The following is a 27,473-nucleotide window of genomic DNA, read 5'->3' as shown; positions in this document are numbered from 1 at the left end:
AGAATAACTAAATTAAGTGAAGTAGTAAGTCAGGCAACAGTCTGGGCAAGAGTATTCCAGGCTGAGAAAAAAGCGAAGTCCTCAAGACAGAGACAAGCTTGACGGAGGAGCAGCGAGGAGGCCAGTGTGGCTGGAGAGAAGTGACGGAGGATGAGAGATGAGGCTGGGGAGGCGGGTGGGGCCGTGTAGTGAAGGCCCTTCAGGCCGTTCTGATGGATGGGCGCTGCAGATACAGGAGCCCCCTCCTGACAGGAGCCTTCCTCTCATTCCTGCCACAGCCACACCCCCACTCCCAACTCACGCTCTGCTCTTAAGGTGCTACGAGGACAAGGAGGTGGCAAACTATTTGTGATCCACTGGGGCATCAGCAAAGAGAAGCAGGATGGTGAGGAAGGGCTGACTGCATGGCTGCAAGGACTGAGCAAGAGGTACTTCACTATTCACGAGCGACAGGAGGATGTGGATTTCAGCGGGGAAGGGAAAAAGGACAGAAGATGTAGACAAAGCAGGCAGAGGGAAGGAGAAAGCCAAATAACAAAAGCAGCTAACAGCACGTGCCAGACACTGCTCTTAAAACTTTATAAAGTCTCTTCATCTTCCCAACAACGCCATCAAGTGGGTGCTATTATGATCCCCATTTTATAGATGAGGAAACTGAGGCACAGAGCAGTTAAGTAACTTACTCAGAGTCAACCAGTTAAGTGACAGAGCTGAGACACAACCCCGCCAGGCTCGCTTCAGAGTCCATACTCACAGCTATGTAGGATGCTCAGGACAGGAACCTGGACAAAGACAGCCTAAAGTGAGGCAGGCTGAGCAAGGAGGAGAGAACCTCAGGGACAAATTTTGCCTCCCGTACTATTTTTCTCTCCATAAAATTCAACAGTGAGGGGCCAGCCCCGTGGCTGAGTGGTTAAGTTCGCGTGCTCCACTGCAGCGGCCCAGGGTTTCACCAGTTCAGATCCTGGGTGTGGACATGGCACCACTCATCAGGCCATGCTGAGGCAGCATCCCACATGCCACAACTAGAAGGACCCACAACTAAAAATATACAACTATGTACCAGGGGGCTTTGGGGAGAAAAAGGAAAAATAAAATCTTTAAAAAAAAATCTTAAATATCTTAAATTGTGCCAATCTTAAAAAAAAAATTCAATAGTGATACTATCCATTCGGGAGTTTACAAAATGCTTTCCTATTTGATCCTATTTCAAGTCCTACTTCAAGGGCTGTGAAGTAGGTAAAATTACCATGCCCAATTTATAGATGAGGACGCTGAGACTCAAGAGGCTAAGTAAGCTTACTAGGAAGTGGAAAGACGAGATTCAAATACAAGGTTTGCCTGACTCCAAATTCCATGCTCTTTCATCCACCCAAGAAACACTGAGGGGCACCTATGAAACAGCAGGCACTGAACCAAGTGTTAAAATACAGGAAAGACACTGCCCTTGGCAGGATTCTTTGGTTAGTGCCGCTGTCACCTACACCCTTTGCTCAGCCCCATGACTCCCAGCTGCAGCCTGAAAGCCAGGAAGGGGCGGGAAAGAACGCTCCTGAGCTGCTGCCCTGTGCTTGGTTTCTCACGCACTGCATCCCTGAGCCTCGCACCAGCCCAGCAGGGTAGATGAGCCGGAACCGCTCTGCCTGCCCAGCGTCGTGCTTCCTGACCTCTGCAGCAGGGGAACCCTGGTTTATCTAGAGTGCCAGTGTGCCTAACTAAAGGCTACGTTTTAAAGATTTTTTTTTTAAGATTTTTTCTATTTTTCCTTTTTCTCGCCAAAGCCCCCTGGAACATAGTTGTGTATTTTTAGTTGTGGGTCCTTCTAGTTGTGGCATGTGGGATACCACCTCAGCATGGCTTAACAAGCGGTGCCATGTCCACGCCCAGGATTCGAACTGGCGAAACCCTGGGCTGCCGAACCAGAGCGCGCAAACTTAACCACTCAGCCACCGGGCTGGCCCCTAAAGGTTACATTTTAAAGCCGCTACTGCAACTAGGTGTAGCCATAAGACTAAGTTGTGGCTGGCGAAACGTAGGGGAAGTCATTGTGTGAGATTTCTGGAAAAGCTCCTTAAAACGCAGAGATTCCTGAGGTGGGACCTTTGGGCCCTTTCTCCTGCTTCCTGCCTGGAACTCAGTTATGAGGGCTTAAGTTCCAACAGACATCATGGATTATAAAGGCAACTTCGAGGATGGAAATCATGTGCTCAGGACAGTGGAACAAAAAAAGTCAGATGATCCTGAGGCCCGGCTGCACAATCCCTGCCCTCCCTGCTTCTGAACGTGAGCGAGAACTGAACTTCTCTGTTGCTTCCGTTACTACTATCTCAATGGCCGGCAGTCAAATGCAAGTCTTAACAGATACAGTAGCTATTACCATCGTCCCCATTTGGAAACTGAGGCTGCCAGGTTCCCCCAAATCCCACAGTGAAGTAAGGAAAAGAAGCAGGATTCAAACTTGAATCTGTCTGGTTCCAAAAGCCATGCTCCTCCCACGCCTTTGCTAAGAGCCTAGTTCACTCTCATCAATTCATGAGAGGCCACAGGCATTCCAGGAGAGTGTTAAACAGCCAACAACGCCCGCACCCTCTGCTCTTGGCATAGGGATGCACAGCAGAGCAGACTGCACCCTCCTTACCTATGCACTCTAGGAGAAAAGTTGACTGCAAACCAGGCAGTAGGCAGATTTTTAATTTCCCATTTAACATCTCCTCTACCTTCAAGTCCCAAGCTGCCAGGCTCCTTCAGGACTCCCAGAAGAAAGTTCCCTAAACCCATTCTCATGCAAACTTGACAACATGCTCTTCTCTAAGGACAGCTTGTGTTTATTAATTCCTTAGAATTTTCTGGATACCAGATAATGTTGTCTGTGAATAAAGACAATTCTTCTACTTGTTCCTTTCCAATCTGGATGTCTTCTATTGCCTTTTCTTGTCTGATTGCATTAGCTAAAACCTCTAGTTCTATTGAATCAAAGAGATGAGAGTGGACACCCTTGCCTTGTTCCTGATCATAGATGGAGAGCATTCAGGCTTTTACCATGAAGTATGATGTTTCTGGTGGGTTTTTTATAGATGCCCTTTATCAGGTTCAGGAAGTTTCCCTCTATTCTAACTATATTAAGATGACTGTGTGGGTTTTGTCCTTTATCCTATTACTTTGGTGTATTACATTAATTGATTTTTGGATGTTAAAACAACCTTTCATTCCAAGGATAAATCCCACTTGGTCATAATATATAATCTTTTTTTATATAAGGTTAGATTTGGCTTGTTAATATTTCATTGAGGATTTTTGCTCAGGTATTATTCTGCAGTTTTCTGGTGATGTCAGGAATATTGTTGTGTGAGAAGTCCCCAAGACCACCCCCAGTTTCGATGATTCACTAGGAAGACTCACAGGACTCAGCATATAGTCATACGCACGGCTATAATTTATTATGAAAAAAGGATACAAAGCAAAATCTGCAAAGGGAAAGGTGTATGGGATTAAGTCCAGAGGAAGCCAAGTGCAAGTTTTCAGAGGCCCTCTCTCAGTGCCGTCAGACAGGACGCTCTTAATTCCCCCAGGAAGAAATAGTGACATGTGTGAAATGTTGCCAGCCAGGGAAGCTCATTAAAGACTCAGTGCCCAGGGTTTTTATTGGAGGCTAGTCACAGGGGCACCCTATCCCTGACATGTACCCAAATTCCAGCCTCTCAAAAGGAAGCAAATGTTCAGCATAACCCATACTGTTGAAGCTCAGGCACAGTGAGCCACTCTTATTAGTTAGAGTAGTGAGAACACTCCCGAGATCCACATTACCAGATGCCAACCAAGGACCAACCTTGGAAGCAGGTCTTCAAAGGACAGGAGTGAGGCCTGCTATGTTAACTCCTTTCTGCACACTTGCATTTAAAACAAAAACCCAGAAAGCAGATAATGCTTAATACAAAAGAATTAAATGCTAATGTTGGAATTTTAGCCACAGAAGGTAGGGAAGTTTGGGTGTCAGGAACAGACGTCTCGGGGCCTTGAAACCATACGCTTTCAGCTTACCCGCATGTAATGTGTAAGGTCAAGCCCGCATCTCTAAAGTTTAATTGGAGTGACAGAAAAGGCCTCGCAGCTCATGTCATACAGAACTTAGGCAGAAGCATTTTCCCTGTATTGTAGGGAAAATGACTTTACAGGCCTTGCGGGCTTTCAGCAACATTAGGCTCCCCCAAAACTACACAAGTTTCATCAGGCACAGTCTGGGATAGAGACTGAGTATGCCGAAGGGGGACACAGGAAAGCCAACACTCGTCTGGTACACCCTTTCGCACACTCTCAAGCATCCAACCTGCCTCCGGGCAGCACGATCCTGGTCTGACCATCAAAGTAATGTTGACACTTCTTGAGCTCCACCAGCTAGAGCCAGAAGCTTGCAGGGTTACCATCACTAGCTGATTTTCTCTACTTATGTCACAGACTGCACCCCCAGCCCTTCTCTGATGCATTCCATTGATGGTAATAAAAATGATAACAGCTAAACAGTCGCTAAACACAAAGTATGGACCAAGCACTGTGTGAAGCAATTTATACATACTAACTTATCCCCACAACAATCCTGTAAGATAGGTACAGTATTACCCCCTTTTACAGATGAGAAAACTAAGGTTAAGTAACTGGCCCCAGGTCACACAGCTAATAGATGACAGAGATGGATTATGATCCCATGCACTCTGGCTCCAGAGCCAGCATTAACTGCCAGCACAATCCCACTCCACAAAGACATCTCCGTGACCGAGGGGCTTTCCAACATTGTCCTCACATCTCTCTGACCTGGACTGAGGGTAAGGTAAAACAGAGTACTTGTTGAGGCTGAGGTTTAGTGAAGACAAAGAACCAGGTAATACAAACAACAATATACAAGTGGGTAGATTCCTAACAGTTAGAGTTTCCTTCAGTGGCACATCTTCCAGAGGACATCTGGAAATGCAGGGGCATTCTGGGCTGTCACAAGGAATGGGGGTGCCCTGGCCTTTAGTGCTCAGTGTGCCAGGAATGCGAAACATCCTACGATGGACAGAAGAGTCAACATAATAAATGGTGCCTTCCCTATGTCAACAGCACCCCCACTAACAAACACTGCATAACAAACTGGCCCTTGATTACAGCTCCAGGGCTACAGATGAAAGAGGCAGTAGGAAAGATCCTTTTAAGCTCTCTGCTTTCGAAGCCTTACCTTATGCATCGTGAGCTTTTGTGAAGCACCTGCTGGGCAAGCATATGGCCCAAACCTGTTCCTCAACCTCCACACCTAGATTTATCTCCAAGGCGTGGGCAGGAGCCAAATTCACGCCCACAGGCTATTTGTCCAACAAGACACTTGGCTTCATCCTGGCCCAGGCAATGAACAGACATAGAGCTATGCCAGCTGATTCTTGGACTAAGCAATTGAGAAATGTTCAGAAAGTCTCAGAAGGAAGGAGACTGCGGTCATTGCTCATTGTGACTGTCACCAGCTCATTTCTATACTGTCAAGGACTCTGCTGAGCATGAAGAAGATGGCAAGTCAGGTCATGGAAAAACCATTCTTACTGTCTGTGGGCTCTGGGCAAATACCAGCACCCCATTACTTCTCTCTCTGTCCTCAAACATAATGCCCCTCAGTAAAGGCTCCAACTCAGGTCCCCACATCTCCTTTTTAAAGAAAGGCTAATATTTACAAAATAACTAAAGAGCAGTATAGTCAAGAATCCACAACCAAGTCTCTATTGCAAGGGAACCTTTATAAATAGCTGAACAGCACGTTTTTCACTAAAGCACTAAATCACTGATCTTCCAGTTTCCCATCTCCATCCCTTTCCTATATAGCCTAAACATCTGGCCAGGAAAAGTATGACTGAAGACTCAGCCTAATGGGTGAGACACCTGACTTCCTAGCTGATAAGCTTAAAGGCGTCAATGTAGAATAGGCTAAGGAAAGCAAGACTATTTACAGAGTCACTGGGGATGTCCTTAATGATTGTATCCTTGTTCACCTAGGTCTCTTTGACAATTATATAGGCAGCTATAAAGAAAGAGTGAATGGTTTGTTACAAGGCCTTAATACTTAGAGAAATTAAACTGAATTATGCTCAACAGCCAAAACCCTGAGATGTCAGTGGTATTATGGGAAGTTGGGAGGGAAGTAACATATGACTATCAGACAGGATCAAAACATAAAGCAATAGTGATGGCACCAATAAAGGGATCTCAAAGAAACAGTTAGTGTTATGGAAAGGACTGTAAAAAAAGATAGCTAAGAAACAAACTGTTAGGAGAATGGCAGACAGGGGGATGACGATTCCTGGCTCATGATAATTTAACTGAAACAGAGATTTATGAAACAATCTTAGGATTTTTAAGGGAACTGTCATGAATTTTTTATGTGCTTAAAAGTTGGCTACTCTCCAAAAAAAAGAAAAATTAGTGAAACAATTTGCATTAAAAATAGATAGTTCTGGCAGTTGTAGCACAGGGCTGATTTAGCTAAGGTGGACAACCCCCCACCTCGCCCTCAATTTACAACAGAAATGCCAGATAAAATGCAGCATATTTGAAACTATATGGCTCACAGTAAGACACCACTTCACACTCATTAGGATGGATATTATCCAAAAAATAGAAAGCAGAAAATAACAAGTGTTGGCAAGGTCGCAGAGAAACTGGAACCTTTGTGCACTGTTGGTAGGTATGTAAAATGTATGGTGTTCCTCAAAATGTATGATGCTCCTCAAAAAATTAAACACAGATTACTGCATGATCCAAAAATTCCACTTCTGGGAATACACTCAAAAAAACTGAAAGCAGAGACGTGAACAGATATTTATATGCATGTGTTCACAGCAGCATTATTCACAACAGCCAAAAGATAGAGGCAATTCAAGTTCCCATTGGCAGATGAATAGGTCAACGAAATGTGGCACAGACATACAATGGGATATTAGTGAGTCTTCAAAAGAAAGAAATTCTAACACTTGCCACAACATAAATGAACCCTGAAGTCGTTTTGCTAAGTGAAATAAGCCAGTCACAAATGGACAAATACTGAATGATTCTACTCATATGAGGCATTTAGAGTAGTCAAACTGATAGAAACAGAAAGTAGAATGGCAGTTGCCAGGGGTTGGGGAGAGAGGAGAAGGAGGAGCTATTATTTAATGGGTAAAAAGTTTCAGTTTTGAAATAAAAAAGTTCCAGAGAAGGATGGTGGTAATGGTTGCGCCATTGCATTGACCAATGTCAATGTACTTAATGCCACTGAACTGTACACTTAAAATGGGTAAAAGGTAAAAATAAATAAGTAGCAAAAGATAAAAAAGCTGTATGGCTGAACTTAGAGAAGGGGAGATTTTCTTCAAGAGGAAACCAAAACAGAGTGATAAACTCTAAAGGTGAACTGTAGAAACCTTGGAAAATAAGAAACTAGATGCAACAGCTAGTCTAGGTGTCAAGCTTTTAATGCCCACAGAGAAGCAGGGCCACACTTGAAGGAAGGAGTTGAAACTAAGGCCCCTAAATGAAACAGGAGCCTTGGAAAAACCCTCTCTCCATAACGCTAGACAAACTCTACCCACCTGCCCAGTGAGCAGTAAGGAAACCTGTTCTGCTCGGGGTTCCTACAAAAAACTGAAGCCAAGGTCTGCACCATGCTCAGGTGCAGATGAAGAATTTATACTACCAAAGCGAAAAAAAAAAAGGAAAAATGGGTCCCATGCTCTGTAAATTGTTGTGGGAAGTACAAATTGGAATAACCTCTATGCACGGAAATGTGGCAATATTTGTTGAAATTACAAAGCATATAAAACAGCAGAAAACAATGGGATAATATTTTCAGAGTGCTGAGAGAATATAACAATTAACTTAGAATTCTCCACCCAGCTAAGTTACCACTCAATAGTAGGGGGCAATAAAGACCTTTTGAGGGAAGTAAAACTGAGAAATTACTACCAGGCCCACACTAGAAGGACTAAGGATATACATCAGTAGGAAAGAAAGTGACCCCAGATGGGAGAAGACAGTTTCAAGAAAGAATGGTGAACAAAGAAAGGAGTAAGCATATGGAAAATCTAAAGAGGAACTGTCTAGCTAAAACAACAATAATTATTATTATGACTAATTTAGGGGATCTAAAAAGCAAGATGGAACTAAAATACTGACTAAGAACACATGCCAAACAAGAGGAGATGACTACATTTAAAATGTTTTAAGGAGCCGGCCCCGTGCCTGAGTGGTTAAGTTTGTGCACTCCACTCTGGCGGCCCAGGGTTTCACCGGTTCGGATCCTGGGCACGGACATGGCACGGCTTGTCACGCTATACTGAGGCAGCATCCCACATGCCACAACTAGAAGGACCCACGACGAAAAATACACAACTATGTACCGGGGGCTTTTGGGAGAAAAAGGAAAAATAAAATCTTTAAAAAAAAAAAAAAATGTTTTAAGGACTTTGCATTGCTTGCTAGGGAGGAGCAGCACAGTCATTAACTATATCAAGTATGCAAGTTAAAACTTTAAAAGTAACAGGGGCTGGCCCCGTGGCCAAGTGGTTAAGTTCGCGCGCTCCGCTGCAGGTGGCCCAGTGTTTGGTTGGTTCGAATCCTGGGCGCGGACATGGCACTGCTCATCAGACCACGCTGAGGCAGCGTCCCACATGCCACAACTAGAAGAACCCACAACGAAGAATACACAACTATGTACCGGGGGGCTTTGGGGAGAAAAAGGAAAAAATAAAAAAATAAAATAAAATAAAAAAAAACTTTAAAAGTAACAACAAGACATATAATTTCCAAAGTAGTAGAGGGAAAAGAAGGGGAATAAACTAAATGTAGAAATTGGATCAATCCAATAGAAGGCAGTAAAAGGAGAAAAAACATAAAAAAGAGGGATAAACAGAAAGTATCAAAATCACACAGCAGAAATAAATCCACTACGTCAGTAATCAAAAAAATTAACTCAACTTGCCAGTTAAAAGATAGTGTCAGAGTGGATTTTAAAAAATAATAAAAATCTAGCTATAAGCTGTTTTTAGAGACATACTTAAAACCTAAAAACATAGAAAGTAAAAGAATGGGAAAAGATAAACTAGAAAAATATCCTCTTTCAACCCCCACTGCACCTACCCACCGCACCAAAAAGAGCCAGCATTGCTAGAGTAATACAAAATAAGATAAGACTTTAAGGGAAAAAACATCATTGTACTGAGTTTCTATAAAAATATAAATTATCAAAACAGACCCAAAGGAAACAGAAAACTCTAGACCTAAAACAATGAAGAAAAATTGAATCAGTAGTCAAAAATCTATCCCTCGCATTTAAAAAACCAGTAGGCCAAGACCAAGCTGTCAAGAGAGAACCCTCTTACTGACTCAAACTGTTCCAAAGAAAAGAGAAAAAGGAGTAATTCCCCAACTCATTTCATGAGGCTATGTCATTGATACCAAAATTAGACAAGGATAGTGAACAAGTAAATTATAGTCCAATCTTGCTTATGAATACAAGCAAAAACCTAAATAAATATTAGCATCAAGTCCAGCAATATATAAAAAGTTAATACGATATTTCATCGAATCGAAAATGTCACTGATTGTAAGATACACCATTACTTTACAAAATAAGAAAGAAAAATGCTGTCATTTCAACCATAACATAATGCTTTCCTATCACTCATACATTTTATTTTTTACTTACTGAAGAAGCTTTTTTAGACTTATTTACACAGACTTTCATCATCTATCATTCTTATGTATGCATAACAAGGAAAACATAGGCAAAATAAATAAAGCAAGATCTTCATATTCAGAGTCTAAGTCTTCTAAATCACTTTTCAGCTCAGAGTCTTTGATGTTCGTTCTTGTCATCAAGAGGCGGTAGCACAACATTTCATAAAAGAGTCTCCACCATTCTCCCCAGTATTTTCTTCTAAGCCACTGACAAAATTCTGAAAGTTCTGATGCTGAAATCTTCTTTAACTTACTAGAAGATAACAAAAGACAGTTTTCAGGCAAGAATCATGATTCCTGTTTCTTCCTCAAATGGTCCTTCAATGGTTGTTGACTAAAACACTAAGGAATTACAGGTGACCAAGTTCAAGTAAGAGAAACTACAAGATGCCACTGACCATAAAACATACACTGATTACAGAAATGTGAAAAATCTGCACCTCAGAATCAACAAATATGGTATATCACGATCAAACAGGTATTATCTCAGGAATATAAGAATAGCTTAAAATTAGAAAATCTATTAAAGTAGGTCACCACATTCACAGATTAGAGAAAAAAATCTCAATGTATGCAGAAAAGCAGTTGATAAAATTCAACAATCATAACTTTTTTAAAAAACCTCTTAACAAAACAGAAATAGAAAGAAACAGACAATCTCATGTATAGCTACCCGTCAAAATTTCACAGCAAAAACAAAACAAAACAAAACAGTCAAATACTGGAAACCTCTCCTTTAAAGGCAAGAACAGAGTAAAGGTGACTGCCATCATTGCTTCTATTCAATTTTATACTAGAGGTCTTAGCCAGCGCAATAAAAGAGGAAGATAGTAGAGGTAGCACAAGGACTGGAAAAGAAAAAAGAACTAAACCGTTACTATCAATCCAGATAATCCAAAATCATCTACAAACTATCACACTCCTAAGAGAGTTCAGCAAGGTTGTGGGAGACAAAGCCAATCCATAAAACTCCATAAAGGGCCTACAGTACAGCAATGGACAATTAAAAATATAATTTTTATAAACGATCCTATTCATGATAGCTTCCAAAACAAGATACATAGGAATAAATCTAACCAAAGATGTAAGGCATTTTTATAGAAAATATTTAAAGCTTTACTGAAAACAAAACATTTACTAATAAAAAAAAACTAAAGCACTAAGACACAAATGAAGTGATATAAACTATTTATGAGTGGGAGGAATATATATATATACACACACATTTCTACCTGAAACAATCTATAAATTGCAATTCTAATCAAAACATGTAACTCAACAAGCAATAGACCTTGGTATATGATAGAGGTGATATCACAAATCAGCATGAGAACAATTGGTTAGCAGTATGGGAAAAAACATTAGATCCACAACACATACCATACACAAAAACAAATTCCAGATGATTTAAAGGCCTAAAGGTGATAAACAAAATTTTAAAACTCATAAAATACAGGAAAATATCTTTATCATTGAAGTAGGGAAGAATTTCTTGCAGAAGCACAGAAAACACAAAATAAAAAGAAAAAATGAAGGGGCTGGCCCAGTGGCCTAGTGATTAAGTTTGCGTGCTCTGCTTCAGTGGCCTGGGGTTCGAGGGTTCAGATCCTGGGCACGACCTACACATCGCTCATCAAGCCATGCTCTGGTGGCATCCCGCACAGAACTAGAATGACTTACAACTAGGACATACAACTATGTGCTGGGGTTTTGGGGAGACAAAAAAAAAAAGAGGAAGACTGGCAACAGATGCTAGCTCAGGGCCAATCTTCCTCAAAAAAAAAAAAAAAAGAAAAGAAAAAAATGATAAATTTCAGTATATAAAAATACATGTATCAAATTCTTCTGCATAGTTTTCAAAGTGAAAAAGCCTCAATCTGGGAGAAAATACTGTGAAATATAGATAGATAGATATCTTTTATCAATCAGAAAAATATATCTAATGAAAAACATGGGCAACAACATGAATAGGCAATTTTATAGAACCAAAAATGGCTAATAGATTTATGAAAATACGTTCAATTTCACTAGTAATCAAACCAATTGTTATTAAGATGAGACATAATTTTATACCCTTTAGACTAGCAAAAATTAAAAGTTTAAAAATACCAAGACAGGGGCCGGCCCGATGGCGCAGCGGTTAAGTGCACACGTTCCACTTTGGCGGCCCGGGGTTCGCAGGTTTGGATCCCAGATGCGGACATGGCACCGCTCAGCAAGCCATGCTGTGGTAGGCGTCCCACATGTAAAGCAGAGGAAGATGGGCATGGATGTTAGCTCAGGGCCAGTCTTCCTCAGCAAAAAGAGGAGGATTGGCTGCAGATGTTAGCTCAGGGCTAATCTTCCTCAAAAAAAAAAAACCGAGACTTGGCAAAACTGTAGGTACACGGAACCATTATACATTGCAAGGGAGAATGTAAACTGTAATAGTCACTAAGTAAATATACAGATGAAGAGCCCTAAACCCCAGGAATTCCATTTCCAGGTACAATCCCTAGAAACACTCTCATACACGTGCCCAAGGAGACACGTGTGCAGAAACTCACTGCTGTGGTGTTTAATATGGCATAAAGTTAGAAACAACCAAAATGTCCATCAATGGATAAATACGTTATAGTACAGAAATCCACTGGAATGCTCGAAAACAGCTAAAATGAATGAATGGATAAATCTCAAAACCATACGTTAAGTAGGAAATAAAACCAGCAAAAGCATATACTTCTTACACATCTTAAAAACCCAAAAGAATAAATTTCACATTGTTACAGGCATAGACATATATACTAAAAGGGTTTTTTAAAATGCATAGGGATGATATATATCAAATATATACCTCTAGATAGTCTTTCCAGAAAGGGTGGGAAAAGTATATGATGGCAAGTGGTTAAGGGAGGGTGGCAATTTAACAACATCTGTACTTTTTTATTTCTTCAAAGAAAATCTGAAGCAAACATGACAAAATGTTAGTATTTGTTAAAGCCAGTTAGAGGGTACAAAGGTGTTTATATTTTTTCTGTCCTTTCAGTATATTTAAAATAGTTCATAATTTAAACATTTTACATAGAAAAAGTCTAGCAATATGCATGATATGCCAGTTTTAAAAGGCCTATCCTGTAAAATAAGGATAGAGGCTAAAAAAGCAGATGTCTGTTTATAATGGGGAAAAAATTGAAAATAGAATTAGTTAAATAAATTGCAGAATAGCCATGCAATGAAATGTCACTGAAAAATTATAGTGTGGTTATTAACTCGGAAAGATGTTAATAAAGACAACATGTTGAATGGGGAAAAAGGCTATAAAATTACAGGTTTTCAACTAAGGCATTAAATGGTTAAACGAATCTTCTCCTATATGCACTAATAGGCCAAAGTTCCATTAATGCATCTGCTATAGTTTAATCTCTTATCAACTTGCATCCCTTGAAAGAAGTGTGCCTAATAATAATAAAAAGTTTAATAGATTAATTTTAGTGTTTCAAACAAGAAAGATATTGCTATAATACTGATACAGAAGAGCTGCGTTCAAACCGCAAACCAATTACTTCCCAGTGTTGGTGCCAAGAATCCCCACCTTTGCAGAGGAGACCTGTTCTAACCATCAGTCAGAGCTCCCAGAGCTGGCACAGGAGCGTAAGGTGCTGATCATGTATACCAAAGAGCCAGGGAAGACATAATAAACTGTATACAAAATGAACTGTCAGGTGTCAGTGAAACCCAAAGCTATACTCGCAAAGTGATGTCATGTCTATAAGAGGAAGGAGTGACAGTAGGAAGTTACTGAAGGAATTTTGAGAGAAAATTAAAACATTTTGTCCTGTTACATTTATACCCTTTGATAATTTGGAAACTGACTTGGCTGCTCTAAAACCTGTGCTGTATATTTTCTTGATTAAAAGTTGTCCAAAAGGTCTAAGAATCCTAACAGATTCTATTTTATGAAAACTGCAATAGCATACTAAAGGGAAACTGTCTCCTCTACTCACCCGACTTCTGACACCAAATGTGTGGGGATTTTCCCACACCAACCAAGTCTCCAATGCTCCAGACACTAACTGGGCATCCTACAATTCCATTCTGACACTAACTACCTGGAGTTATCGCAGATCCCGCAGGTTAAGGGCTCAGTCCCACAAGACCGCCTCCCACTTCAGACGCCAATCACAAGTAGTGGATCCCCATGTTACCCCGACTTGTGTCCAACTTGGCTACAAATCAGGGGTTCCCATGCCCCCCCTTCATGTTCAGTAATTTGCTATAACAGCTCACCGAACTCAGGGAAACACTTACTTACATTTACCAGTTTATTATAAAGAATAGAGATGAACAGCCAGATGCAGAGGTACATAGGGCAAGGTCCAAAAGGGTCCTGAGGGCAGGAACTTCTATCCCCCCCATGGAGTTGGAGTGCACCATCTTCTTGTCACATGGACGTGTTCACCAACCTGGAAGCTCTCTGAACCCCTGGTTTTGGAGATTTTTATGGAGGCTTCATCACGTAGGCATGATTGATTAGTAACTCACTCTCCACCCCTCTCCCTTGCCTGGAGATGAGGGGAGGTGCGGAAGCTGAAAGTTCTAACCCTGTAATCACATGATTAGTTCCTCTGGCAAGCAGCCCCCATCCTGAAGCTATCTAGGGGTCCATCAAGTCACCTCATTAGCATAAAAAAAGCCACTCATTAATTCCAGCGATTCCAAGGGTCTTAGAAGCTCTTATGTCAGGAACTGGGGACTAAGACCAAATATCATAACAAAAAATGCTCCTATTACCTCTATTACTTAGGAAATTACAAAGATTTTAGAAGCTCTTGTGACAGGAACTGGGGATGAAGACCATAAATATATTTCTTATTATAGCATAATATCACACCTACAATAAAGGGGAGGACATTATAACTCTTAGGGAAAAAGATTTTCATTATTATTCCTTTATTGTGAAAATATTTCTTGCGTTCTTTACACCTTGATGAAATATATTTAAGACTGCTAAGACCAACAAATATAAACCGCATTTATTGTGTAAAAATTAAGAACGGTTCAGACCGTATAATGGTAGGTGCATGTAAGATGTGCTAAATCTCAGCTTCTAGAAGGTTGATTTTGAACTCAATCACCCTTTGAGAGAAGACATACCAGCTCGCATAATTTCATCAACCAAGAGAATGTTGGTGGCAATCACTGTGCTGAGGAAAAACATGACAGGGTGAGTAAAGCCTGCCAACCCACTCTTAACTTTCCCCCTAGCCATCTTCAGCTACTAAGGGTACTTTGTTCTTCAATGATGTTGGTGTGAGATTTTATGAGATACAGCTATTATAAATACAAACACCACCCCTTGTATTATAATTTCAACTCCTTTGCTGATAAAAGTGGAAGCCTGATTTTATATTCCAGCAAAACTGAGCTCAGTTTTAGCATATCATTTGATTTTTCCCACTATGCACGTGGTACTACTTCAGTAAACTTCCTTCTTTCTTTTCCCCTTCAAACAAACAGTAAGATTACCATTTCCTATAACTTACACAGCTAGAACTAAAATGTAAAAGGGACTATAAAATGAAAAACTAGTCTTAAAAACTGGATACCACGCCTTTTCACACACCTAACCATTTTTCTACTGTAGGGTGGCAAAAATCATAGAAAAATTTCAATGTTATCAATTATGTCCCTAAGTCTTTCTCTTTTTATTAATACAAACTTACCACGAGTGAAGAAGTTGTTTTTTCACACAATAATTATCCCAAACTCCTGCATCTGCTGCTACCATTGGCTCACCTGCAGAGTAAAAACAAACTATTTCAATACTACAATCTTGATATATTCTGTTAATATTGGCTGTATATTTTAACAATATTTAATATACCACCAACACTACTATTGTCAAGGTCACCGGTGACCTCCATGTTGTCAAATCCAATGGTCGATTCTCAGGCCTCGTGGATCGGCAGCACTTACACAGTTGATCACACCCTCCTGACTACTCTTCTTCACTTGTCTTCCAGAACACCACTCTTGTCTGATTTTTTTGTTTTGCACTAGTGGCTCCTTTTCTGTCTATTTTGCTTATTCTTCCTCTTCCTCCCTGAGCTCTTGATGTTAGAATACCCAAAGGCTCAGTCCTGGATTTCTCGTCTACACTCACTCCCTAGGTGACCTCATCTAGTCTTCTGGATTTAAACCAGCTACACTCTGACGACTCTTAAGCTTTTATCTCTAACCCAGACCTCCTTCTTGAATTCCAGATTCATATACCCAACTGTCTATTTTACTTGAAAGTCTACAGACTTCAAACTGAACTTTGCCAAAACTCAATGCTGATCTCCCCAGACCACAACCAGCTCTACCACAGCCTTCTCCAATGCAGTGAGTGGAAATTCCAAACTGCAGCTGTTCAGTGGACTCCTCTCCACAGAGTAGACAGAGTGATCCTTTTAAACAGGATTAGACCATGTCACACCTCTGCTCAAAACTGCTATTTCACTCCAGTCAAAGTCAAAGTCCTTAGACTGGCCCACAGGCCCTTACATGATCTGACCTATTACTTCTCCCATCTCATTCCTCTTCTTCAAAAACATCAGACACTGGCTATTCCACTAGTTGTTCCCTCTGCCTGTGACACTCTTTCCTCAGTACCCCACAGGGCTAACTTCCCCACCTCCTTTGATCTTTTTCAATAGACATATCTCAATGAGGCCTACCCTGACCATCCTCTTTAAATTGACCCCCCTTCCTGTCCTAGCATTCACAATCATCCTTATACTGCTATTTTTCCCATATAATCTATTACTTTTAAAAATGCTAAGGAACTTATTAAGGCTATTATTTACTTCCTATCTTGCCCCGCTACAACCTAAGCTCACAAGGGCAGGGCTTTTTGTCTGTCCCAAGAGTCCAATAACAAGCGCTCAGTAACTGTCTCTTAAATGAATGTTTTTTCTTAAGAAGTTCAAAAGCAAACTAAAGGCACCCAAAATTTAAATATTAAAGTCACCTAAACCTCTACCCCCTTACTATAAGTTCTGGGTCACTGTAGTATAACCTCTTTCTTTATGAAGCAGCAGATTTTTCTTCACCGTCTTACCTGAATTCAAATCTATGCCAACAAGTTGTCTTGATTCTGAATGCTCAGCCTGAACTTTTACTAGTGTTTCCTGCAGGTCATAACCAGAATTCTGAGCCAGAACCTTTGGGAATAAAAAGAAAAATAAATATATGTGTGGAATACCTTCATATATATATATTTGAGTATCAAACATAAAAAATAAGGCACTGCTCTCTAGTCTCATGAAAACATATCCATAATCATCATCTCCTTTTGAAGAATTCCATTCTTAATCTAAATAAAATTATTTTGTATATCTAGTAGTTTTTACATTTACTTAAACATTTTCCTTATGTACATCACACTAAATTCTGAGGAGGACATTAGAGTTCTCCCACCACCATCCCACCATATTAATTTCCTTCCTTGCAAAAGATTTTTCAAAAAAGAATGGAAGGAATAGAATGATATTCTTGTTTCCTCTAGTCCCCCTGGCCACACGTTTTCCAGTTTTTCCTGGCACCCTGCTAAAGGAACCCTGTAGCATCTTTGCGCCCCTCATCAACACGAGGAGAGTCATGACCTGTGGCAACAGGGATGGAGATACCTGCACTCCAAACCAGCTTTATTTCCAAATGGTCCCAAACCAGCTGATGAGTAAAGAGGCACCACCAAAGAATATACCAGGTTTACCAATTTGGGTCAACTACAGGATCAGTACTTACTGATTCTGCTGCTTTGGGGAAAGAAAAAAATTGATATCTGATTCATAAGATTCCACAAATTACGAATAATTTTAAGCAATTATCAAAGAGACTTCGCTAGCATCGTTAATAATGTTTTAACTCATGGCAACAGCGTATCTGAAGTCATTTTTCTGTGTTTTAAGTGGTTCACAACTAGATTAAGGCAAAGGTAGTTCTCAGTCCTTCTGTTGAGACATGCAAAAAATCTAGTTTCAGTCCTTTTCTAGGAATTATACAGAAAATGACAAACACAAGCCAGTACTTGGGGGTGGTAAATAGCCTCAAGTTCTCACTTCCCACAATTTAAAGTGCTAACACTTTGGATACCACCAACGAAATAAAGGTCTACTCTAAAATCTAATTAAATTTCAAGCTTGAAACTGTTTCATTATGATTAATCATGAACCATTTTTAAAGGAAATTTTTGGAGTTAGTTCAACTTTTGGAGCTCAGAGATGGAAGCAAGGGAGTAATTTAGCTATTTGATGAAACGCCTATAAGGATTCTGAGCTGTCATCTCAAAGTTTTCCTGCTCTAGCTGTAAAATATCTTAGATAAACTGTGTGGGGAAATGTAAATAAATACCTGTCTTTCTACTCTGCTAACTGTTAGATAATATGGGCAATTTATAACTAAACAGTTTATGTTGAACTGGGTGTTCCTTGGCCATTAGGGTAGTTGTACCTTAGGAATAATGAGTAAGGCATCAGCAAAGGCTTGGACTCCGAGAAGAGCTCTCCCTTTCACACTGTGCTTGTACCTAACCAGAGCTGCAGCTATTGCCACTTCAACTGCACCTGCTCCTGGAACCACACAACCTATTGGAGGACAGAAAATGACTGGCAAGACATGCCATACAGAAAAACCAGAGAAAAAAGCAAGTAGCTATTCAATGTATTCTATTATCTTGCCTACATCTAAAATGTATTTAAATATATACAGAAATAAAATAAGACGCACAGCTCAGTGATTATTCAGATGTCTAATGAAACACCTTGAGGTTATACACCATTAAATAATTAAGCATGGAACAGACAACTGGCTACAAACAGCTTATTTCATTGTTTATAAGAGTAGGCATTTCTCCCACCTTCATCTTACTCCTTTATGAAAACATTTAAAAGGTAGCTATTTTAAATTTATAGTGGCAAATAACTAATTGTAATATCTGATTTGAAAAAACTTTACGCCAAGATAATCTGACCACAGTTTCTGGTATGGAACTCTTGGGACTCAATGAAGTATTTGATTTCCGTGCTGGAACAGAACCAAACTGCTACCTGAGAAAAAAATTTAAGTGTTCTTCTTTTTCTAAGGCAAAAGCTCTGTGGTTAAACACATCAATTTTCACATCAGGATACGACTTTTATACCTGCTTGTATGGTTTTAAAAAGTTATGACACTTTGAATCAGCAAACTTGCTTTGGAATCACTCATCTTTAAAACAAAACACCACAAAAAGAATCTCTCCTTTTATCCCACATCATTTTTAAATTACTACCCCCTTGCTCTGCTTCACTGTAAACATAACTGCTCAAAAGAGTTGTCTACCCACAAGGTGATTACATCCTCACCTCCCATTTACACTTTTTCAAAGTTCCTTGTTACGAACTGAACACAAAAGAATATATGTATAAGGTATAAAGAATAAATGCACAAATAAAGGTGCCCATGTACCTACCACCTAGCTTAAGAAACAGAACATCACCAGTAGCTTTGAAAACCTCCCAGATCCCATTCTCCTGTGAAAACACAACATATCAAAATTTGTGGGACACAACTAAAGCAGTACCTAAAGAGAAATTTATATCACTAAACACCTATATTAGAAAAGAAGAAAGGTCTCAAACCAATGACCTCAGCTTCCACCTTAAGAAATTAGAAAATGAAAAGCAAATGAAACCTAATGTAAGCAAAAGAAAGAAAATAGTAAAGACCAGAGTAGAAATCAATGAAACAAAAATTACCAATGTCAGAAATGAAAATGGTAATGTCACTGCAGATTCTACAGATATTAAAAGAATAATAAAAGATTATTATGAACAAATTTAAGCCAATAAATTTGAAAACTTAGATCAGGATTGGCAAACTTTCTGCAAAGGGCCAGATAATAAATATTTTAGGCTCTGTGGGCCATACTATCTCTTTTGCAAGTATTCAACTCTGCCACCATAGCACAAAAATAGCCACAGACAATACATAAATGAATGGGTGCAGCTGTGTTCCAATAAAACTTGATTTACCAAAAACAGGCAGCAAATCAGATTTAGTTCATAGGCACTAGTTTGATGATCTTAACTTAAATGAAGTGTACAAATTTCTTGAAAGACACAAACTACTAAAGCCCACTCAATAAAAATAGATAACCTGAATAGCCCTCTATGTATTAAAGAGATGGTAATTCAAAATCTTCCCATGAAGAAAACTCCAGTCCCAGATGGCTACACTGGTGAATTCTACCAAACATTTAAGGAAGAAATAATACCAATTCTACACAAGAATTCAACACTTGAAGAACTAATACCAATTCTACACAAGAATTCAACACTTTCAGAATACTAGAGAGGAGATAACACTTTCCAACCATTCTATGAGACCAGCATTATTCTAACAGCAAAAAAGATAAAAGCATTACAAGAAAAACATATACAGACTAACACCCCTTATGAATATAGATACAAAAATTAACAGAATTTTAGAAAGTTGAGCCAAACAACATATAAAAAGGATAATACACATAGCAACATTATTCAAATAGTCAAAAGATGAAGCAACCCAAGTTGCCATCAATGGATAAAGGGATAAATAAAATGTGGTATATACAAACAACGGAATATTACTCAGCCTTAAAAAGAAAGGAAATTTTGACTCATGCTAGAACACGGACAAACCTTGAAGACACTATGCTAAGTGAAATAAAAAGTACAAATACTATACTCCACTCATATGAGGTACACAGAATAGTCAAATTCAGAGACAGAAAGTACAGTGGTGGTTTTCAGGGACAGGGTGGGGCAGAGGGAATGGAGAGTTACTGTTTAATGGGTAAAGAGTTTCAGTTCTGCAAGACGAAAAATGCTCTGTGAATGGATGGTGGTGATGGTCACACAACAATGTGAATATACTTATTGCCACTGAACTGTACACTTAGTTAAAATGACAACCTTTATATATGTATATGTATCCACAATTTTAAAAACTGTAATCCACTTTAAAAAAGATAATACATCATAATTAAGTAGGGCTTATCTCAAGAATGTAAGGTTGATGAACATTTTAAAATCAATATAATTTACTACATTAAGAAACCAAAAGAGAAAAACCATATGATCGTCTCAATAGATGCAGAAAAAGCATTTGACAAAACCCAACATCTATTCTTGATTATAACTCTCAGCAATAGAAGAGAATTTCCTCAATCTGACAGAGAGCTTCTTTGAAAAACCTATAGCTAATATACATATTGGAGAAAGACTGAATGTTTTCCCCCTAAGATCAGGAATGAGGAAAGGATGTCCAGTCTCACCATGTCTATTCAATATTGTGTGGAAGCTTCTAGGCAATGAAACAAGAGGAAAAAAGAAACAAAAGATATCCAGATTGGAAAGGAAAAGGTAAAACTATCTTTATTAGCAGAAAACATGATCATTTATATAGCTAATTCAAGGAAATCCATAAGAAAGTTACTAGAATAAATAAAGTGAGTTTAGCAAAGTTGCAGAATTCAATATCAATATACAAAAATCAACTGTATTTTTATATATTAACAACTAACAATCAGAAATTGAAATTTAAAAAATACCATGTACGATAGGATCGAAATACATAGGGATAAAACTGAAAAAAAAAGATGTGCAAAATTCATACATTAAAAACTACAAAAATTGCTGAGATAGACTCAAGAAGGCCCAAATAAAAAGAGATACACTTTGACTCAATATTGTTATGATATCAATTATTCCCAAACTTATCTATATATTCATTGAAATTCTAATCAAAATCCCAGCACTTTTTGGTAGAAATTTTGACAGCTGATTCTAAAATTCATACAGAAATGCAAAGGATTTAAAATAACTGAAATAACTTGACAAAGAACAAAAGTGATTTAAAGACTTGTTAAAAATTTACAGTAATCAAGATAGTATGATATTAACATTAAGATAGACAAAGAGATCAATAAAACAGAATAAAGAACCCAGAAATAGAACCACACAAATATGGACAACTAATTTTCAACAAAGATGCAAAGGCAACTCAGTGGTGAAATGATAGTCTTTTCAACAAATGGAGCTGGAACAACTTGATATCTACGTGCAAAAAAAATGGACTGAGATCCACAGTTTGCACCATATATATAAAAATTAACTTAAAATGAACCATAGACCTAAATGTAAAACATTTAAGGCCATAATACTTCTAAAAGAAAACACAGAAGAAAATCTTTGTGACCCTGTGTTAGGTAAAGATTTCTTAAATACCACACCAAAAGCATAATCCATGAAAGAAAAAATTGATAAATCAGACTTCATCAAAATTAAGAATTTCTCTTTGAAAGATACTGTTAAGAGAATAACAGAACAAGCCACAGAGAAGGAGAAAATATTTGCAGACCATATATACGAAAAAGTATTTGTCTCTAGAATATACAAAGAACTCTCAAACTTACCAATAAGAAAACAAACAATCCCATGTTTTTGTTTGTGAGGAAGATTCTCCCTGAGCTAACATCTGTGCCAACCTTCCTCTACTTTGTATGTGGGATGCCTCCACAGCATGGCTGATGAGTGGAGTAGGTCCACACCTGGGATCTGAACGCTTGAACCCCAGGAGCCAGCCCCTTTTTTAAAATTTTTTATTTTATCTTATTTTTTTTGGTGAGGAAGTCTAGCCCTGAGCTGCCATCCACTGCCAATCATCTTCTTTTTCACTTAAGGAAGACTGAACCCCAGGCTACCAAAGCAGAGCATGTGAACTTAACCACTACACCACCGGGCTGGCCCCCTAATTTTTTAAAAGGGTAAAAAATTTGAACAGAAACTTCACAAAAGATGTGTGGATAGCAAATGAGCACATGAAAAGATGCTCAACATCAATGATCATTAGGAAAATGCAAATTAAAACCATAGTTTGGTTTTTTAAATTTTAGAATGGCTAAAATTAAAACAACCAACTATGGGGGCTGGCCCTGTGGCCGAGTGGTTAAGTTCGTGTGCTCCACTTCAGTGGCCCAGGGTTTTGCCAGTTCCAATCCTGGGCACAGACATGGCACTGCTCACACATTCCGTTTCATCAGTTCGGATCCCGGGTGTGGACATGGCACCACTCGGCAAGCCATGCTGTGGTAGGCATCACACATATAAAGTAGAGGAAGATGGGCATGGATGTTAGCTCAGGGCCAGTTTTCCTCAGCAAAAAAAAAAAAAAAAAAAAAAGCAGAGAATTGGCAGCAGATGTTAGCTCAGGGCTAATCTTCCTGAAAAAAAAAAAACAACCAACCACATCGAGTATCGGGGAAGATGCAGAACAACCGGAATGCTCATATACTGCTGGTAAGGATGTAAAATGGACTTGGAAAAACAGACAGTTTCTAAAAAGTTAAACATATACCTTCCATAGCCACCACATTCCTAGGTATTTACCCAAGAGAAATGAAAGCATATGTCCATGCAAAGACTTCTACATAAATGTTCATAAGCAGCTTTGTTTGTAACAGCCAAGAACTGTAAATAACCAAATGTCCATCAACAGGTGAATGGATAAATAAATTGTAGTATATTCACACAATAGAATACTATTTAGCAATAAAATGGAATAAACTACTGATAAATAAACATCAATTAACTTAAAAATAATTATCTGAGTAAAAGAAGCCAAACAAAAAAAGAATACATATTGTATTATTCCATTCATATAAAATTCTAGAAAATGCAAACTAATCTATAGCCACAGAAAACAGACTGATGGTTGCCTGAGGATGGGGGGAACCAAGGGAGAGGCAGGAGGGAAGGCTTACCAAGGGGCAACGAGGTAACTCCTGGGTGACTGCTATGTTGATTATCTTGATTGAGGGGACAGTTTCATGGGTGTACTGTAAATATGTGTAGTTCATTATATGTCAATTATAACTCAGTAAAATTATTTTTTTTAAAAAGCAAGTAGTTGAAGTGATTAAAAAAATAGTAGTCCATTCACTTTTCTATTATTCTAAATTCTAAGAATCAGGTTGAACTACCAAAGGCTTCATGCCTGAATCACATATGTTTATCTTCTTGAAAAAGTGCTCCCAGCTTTTATCAAAAGTGACCACAAAAAGAGGAAGTGACCCTTATATAAAGCCCCATATTTTTACAACTTAGGAATTGATTGTTTTCTCCTTTTTCTTAATGAAACCTATATAACTGATTGTCTTTCTTTATATTCTAGCAGTTTAAATATTTATAGTGATTATTGTATTTGCTATATATTACATTCTTTTTCCCTTGGTTCCAATTTTCCATTTCAGCTTTCATTTTACCATTACTTCACATCTATGTTCTGGCTTATCAGACAAATCTGATCTATTGTTTATAAAGTTCACTACTCTATTTTTTGACATATAATTCACATACCATAAAATTCAGCCTTTTAAAGTGTGCTTTTCAGTAGTTTTTAGTATATTCACAAGGTTGTGCAACCATCACCACTATCTAATTCCAGAACATTTTCAAAAAAAACCCTGCACCCATCAGCAATTATCTGCTATTTTCCCTGCCCCAACCTCTGGCATCCACTAATCTACTTTTTGTCTGCATGGCTTTGCCTCTCCTGGACATTTCACACAAATTGAATCATATAATACATAGCCATTTGTGTCTAGACTCTTTTAAATAGCATGTTTCCAATGTCATCCATGTTGTAGCACATATCAGTATTCACTCTTTTTTATGGTCAAGTAATACTCCATTGCATGGATATACCACATTTTGTTTACCCATTCATCAGCTAATGGATATTTGGATTGTTTTCACTGTTTGGCTACTAGGAATAATGCTGCTATGAACATTTGTGTACAAGTTTTTTGTGTGGACATGTTTTCAACTCTCTTGTGTAATACCTAAGAGGTGATTTGCTGGGTCATATAGTAACTCTAGGTTTAACTTTTTGAGGAATTGCCTAACTGTTTTCCAACAGTTCCCATGAGCAACATATGAGGGTTCCAATTTCTCCACATCTTTGCTAACACTTATTTTTGTCTAATGGTTATGAAATGGTATCTCTAATGATTATGAGATGGTATCTCTTTGTGGTTTTGATTTCACTTCCCTAATGACTAATGATGTTGAGCATCTTTTCATATGCTGATTATTCTATTTTAAACATGTGTGTTTTTATTGAATTATCTACCCTAACTCCTTTTAGAAGGAAGTTGGTAATAAAGCATCAATAAATAATAAATGTTAATATTCTTTCTTAATCTTTCTTAAAATTACATTGCACCTGAGGTAATGGAATGAGTTCTAAGCTGTAAAAGTTTTTTCATTGTTTTAAAAATAAATTTCTAAAAATTAAAAATGATACTACAGCATTAAGCATTTTTTTCATTTCATAAACAGAAGTTAATTAAAAGAGCAGACTATTTCAAAGGAAAAAATCTTCACAATCTAAACTACAAATTGTCCAAAGTGAAATGAGAGAATAGTAATCATTCATATCTTTTAAAATACTATATATATCATGATAGATTTATTATTACTTTAAAAAAAATGAGGTTCATATCCATCACAAAAAAGAGCTTACCATCTTCAATGGCATTTTTGACAGCACGAAGTCCATCCCTTATAGCATCCTTGATTTGAGTGAGAGTATGCTTATTTGGTCCTTTAACCAACAAGGTGACTGAGCGAGGGTTAACACAGTCCTCAATAAAAGTGAACTTTTCTTCACCCTAAAGGATAATACAAGAATATATAATTTAACATATAATGTCATTATGAAATTGAGACCATATTTATAATGTTAGAATGCAATCTTCATGTGAATTTTCCTTATCTAGCATAACTAAAAATGTGCTAAAAGCAGTTAAGTTATATTTGAACTCTTAACAAATAAACCATAAAATCTGTCCTGTGGATTATTCAGACCTCAAAATGTAAAACCTGAATCAAAAAAAAAAAGTTTACTGTTCACTTTAGGACCACTGCCCACAGAAATACTCACTAGCATATACTCATAAACAAGACCAGCATGTCCCAGGCAATCCACATTGAGGTCTTCAAGAGAATTCACAGCCATTCCACCACAAGCCAGAGAGAGTCTGAAATTACATAAATGCCACCATAGTTTTGGTTATGGAAAACATAAACACTAAGTTCTTTTTTAAAGATTGGCACCTGAGCTAACAACTGTTGCCAATCTTTTTTTTTTCCTGCTTTTTTTCCCCAAATCCCCCCAGTACATAGTTGTGTATTTTTAGTTGTGGGTCCTAGTTGTGGCATGTGGGATGCCGCCTCAACATGGCCTAATGAGCGGTGCCATGTCTGTGCCCAGGATCCGAACTGGCGAAACCCTGGGCCAGTGAAGCAGAGCTCGAGAACTTAACCATTCGGCCACGGGGCCAGCCTCAAACTAATTTCTTAAAGGTGAGAAGATATATAACACAGAAGACTGCATTATCATTGTACTGTATTGTTTTTAAAACATGTTTTAAGAAAATAAAAACCTTCCCTGTACTTCAACAAAGTTCTGAGATAGGTTAACAATCTTGATTTTTTTTTTTAAAGATTTCATTTTTCCTTTTTCTCCCCAAAGCCCACTGGTACATAGCTGTATATTTTTACTTATGGGTCCTTCTAGTTGTGGCATGTGGGATGCCGCCTCAGTATGGCCTGACGAGCAGTGCCATGTCCCCTCCCAGGATGCGAACCGGCAAAACCCTGGGCTGCCGAACGTGCGAACTTAACCGCGCGGCCACGGGGCCAGCCCCACAATCTTGATTTTTGACAGTTCCATTACTTACTGAAATTAAAAACAAAATTTGGAATTTGTACACTATTTTGCTCAACAACATGTACGTATAGGATAAAAGGAATACACATGGGATCATTTCAATTTAATCTGTTAAAAAACTTAGGATACATAACTATCTGCAAGCTTACCTTTCCATATTTCTTCTTTTTGCTCTGCGAAGAGCCACTATGCCATGTCTTGCAAGAGCATCTAAGGAAAATGGATCAATTCCCTGTAATCAAATTAGCACAAAATTTACAAGTGTGTTTTAAGCCAGTAGTTCTCAAACATTTTTGTCTCAGCTTCACACTCTTAAAAATTATTAAGAGCCCAAAGAGCTTTTGTTTATGTGAGTGGCATCTATAATATTTATATTATAAATTAAAATTGGGAAATTTAAAAATATTGATTAACCCATTTAAAATAATAATAAACTCATTTCATGTTAACATAAGAGTTTTAATGAAAACTTACCATACTTTCCTAAACAAAAAAATATGTATAGTGAGAGCAGTGGCACTGTTTTTACTTTTTTGCAAATCTTTTTAATGTCTGTCTTAAAAGAAAACAGCTGGATTCTCACATCTGCTTCTGCATTCAATGTCAGGTGATATGCTGTTCTGATTAAAGTATATGAAGAAAACCTGGCCTCACACAGATATGTATTGGAAAAGGGAAGACTATTTTAATAGCCTTATCAGACAAATGTGGATATTCTTCTTTGACACTATATCAAAACTCAACAAGTGATAGTCTCTTAAAGGTTAGTTTCAATGTGGAATATGGAACCATATCAATGACCTTGTCATACTCCCTCACATTACAACCCCTTTGTCTATCTTGCACTTTGAATGGATTATTTATCCATGCATGGTTTTGTTAAATCAGGTATTTTTCGGTTATCTAGAAAATATTTCTTCACTAAGTTAGAGCTTCCAAATTTTGACACATTTCATGGTTATACAATA

The 27,473-nt window shown here is 38.2% G+C and overlaps 1 protein-coding gene across 3 annotated transcripts in view; it reads right to left on the bottom strand.

The window, feature by feature from the left end:
• Nucleotides 1-9,659: 9,659 nt before the first annotated feature.
• Nucleotides 9,660-27,473, bottom strand: part of CCT6B (chaperonin containing TCP1 subunit 6B) — a 32,315-nt gene continuing 14,501 nt past the window's right edge. The window contains exons 8-14 of one of the 3 annotated variants that reach the window (XM_070562547.1): nucleotides 26,655-26,737; nucleotides 25,717-25,813; nucleotides 25,297-25,444; nucleotides 18,205-18,338; nucleotides 16,814-16,916; nucleotides 15,435-15,507; nucleotides 9,660-9,985 (exon numbers count right to left, since the gene is read on the bottom strand). In XM_070562547.1, coding sequence (XP_070418648.1) covers nucleotides 9,739-9,985; nucleotides 15,435-15,507; nucleotides 16,814-16,916; nucleotides 18,205-18,338; nucleotides 25,297-25,444; nucleotides 25,717-25,813; nucleotides 26,655-26,737 — 885 coding nt within the window. In that variant the 3' untranslated portion in view covers nucleotides 9,660-9,738. Of the gene's footprint in view, nucleotides 9,986-14,644; nucleotides 14,916-15,434; nucleotides 15,508-16,813; nucleotides 16,917-18,204; nucleotides 18,339-25,296; nucleotides 25,445-25,716; nucleotides 25,814-26,654; nucleotides 26,738-27,473 lie in introns of those variants that run through there. The other 2 variants (XM_008533121.2, XM_070562549.1) reach the window with 2 other exon arrangements.

This window comes from Equus przewalskii, chromosome 10 (assembly GCF_037783145.1).
Source record: "Equus przewalskii isolate Varuska chromosome 10, EquPr2, whole genome shotgun sequence".
Lineage (NCBI taxonomy): Eukaryota > Metazoa > Chordata > Mammalia > Perissodactyla > Equidae > Equus > Equus przewalskii.
This window is presented reverse-complemented; position numbering and strand designations above follow the sequence as displayed.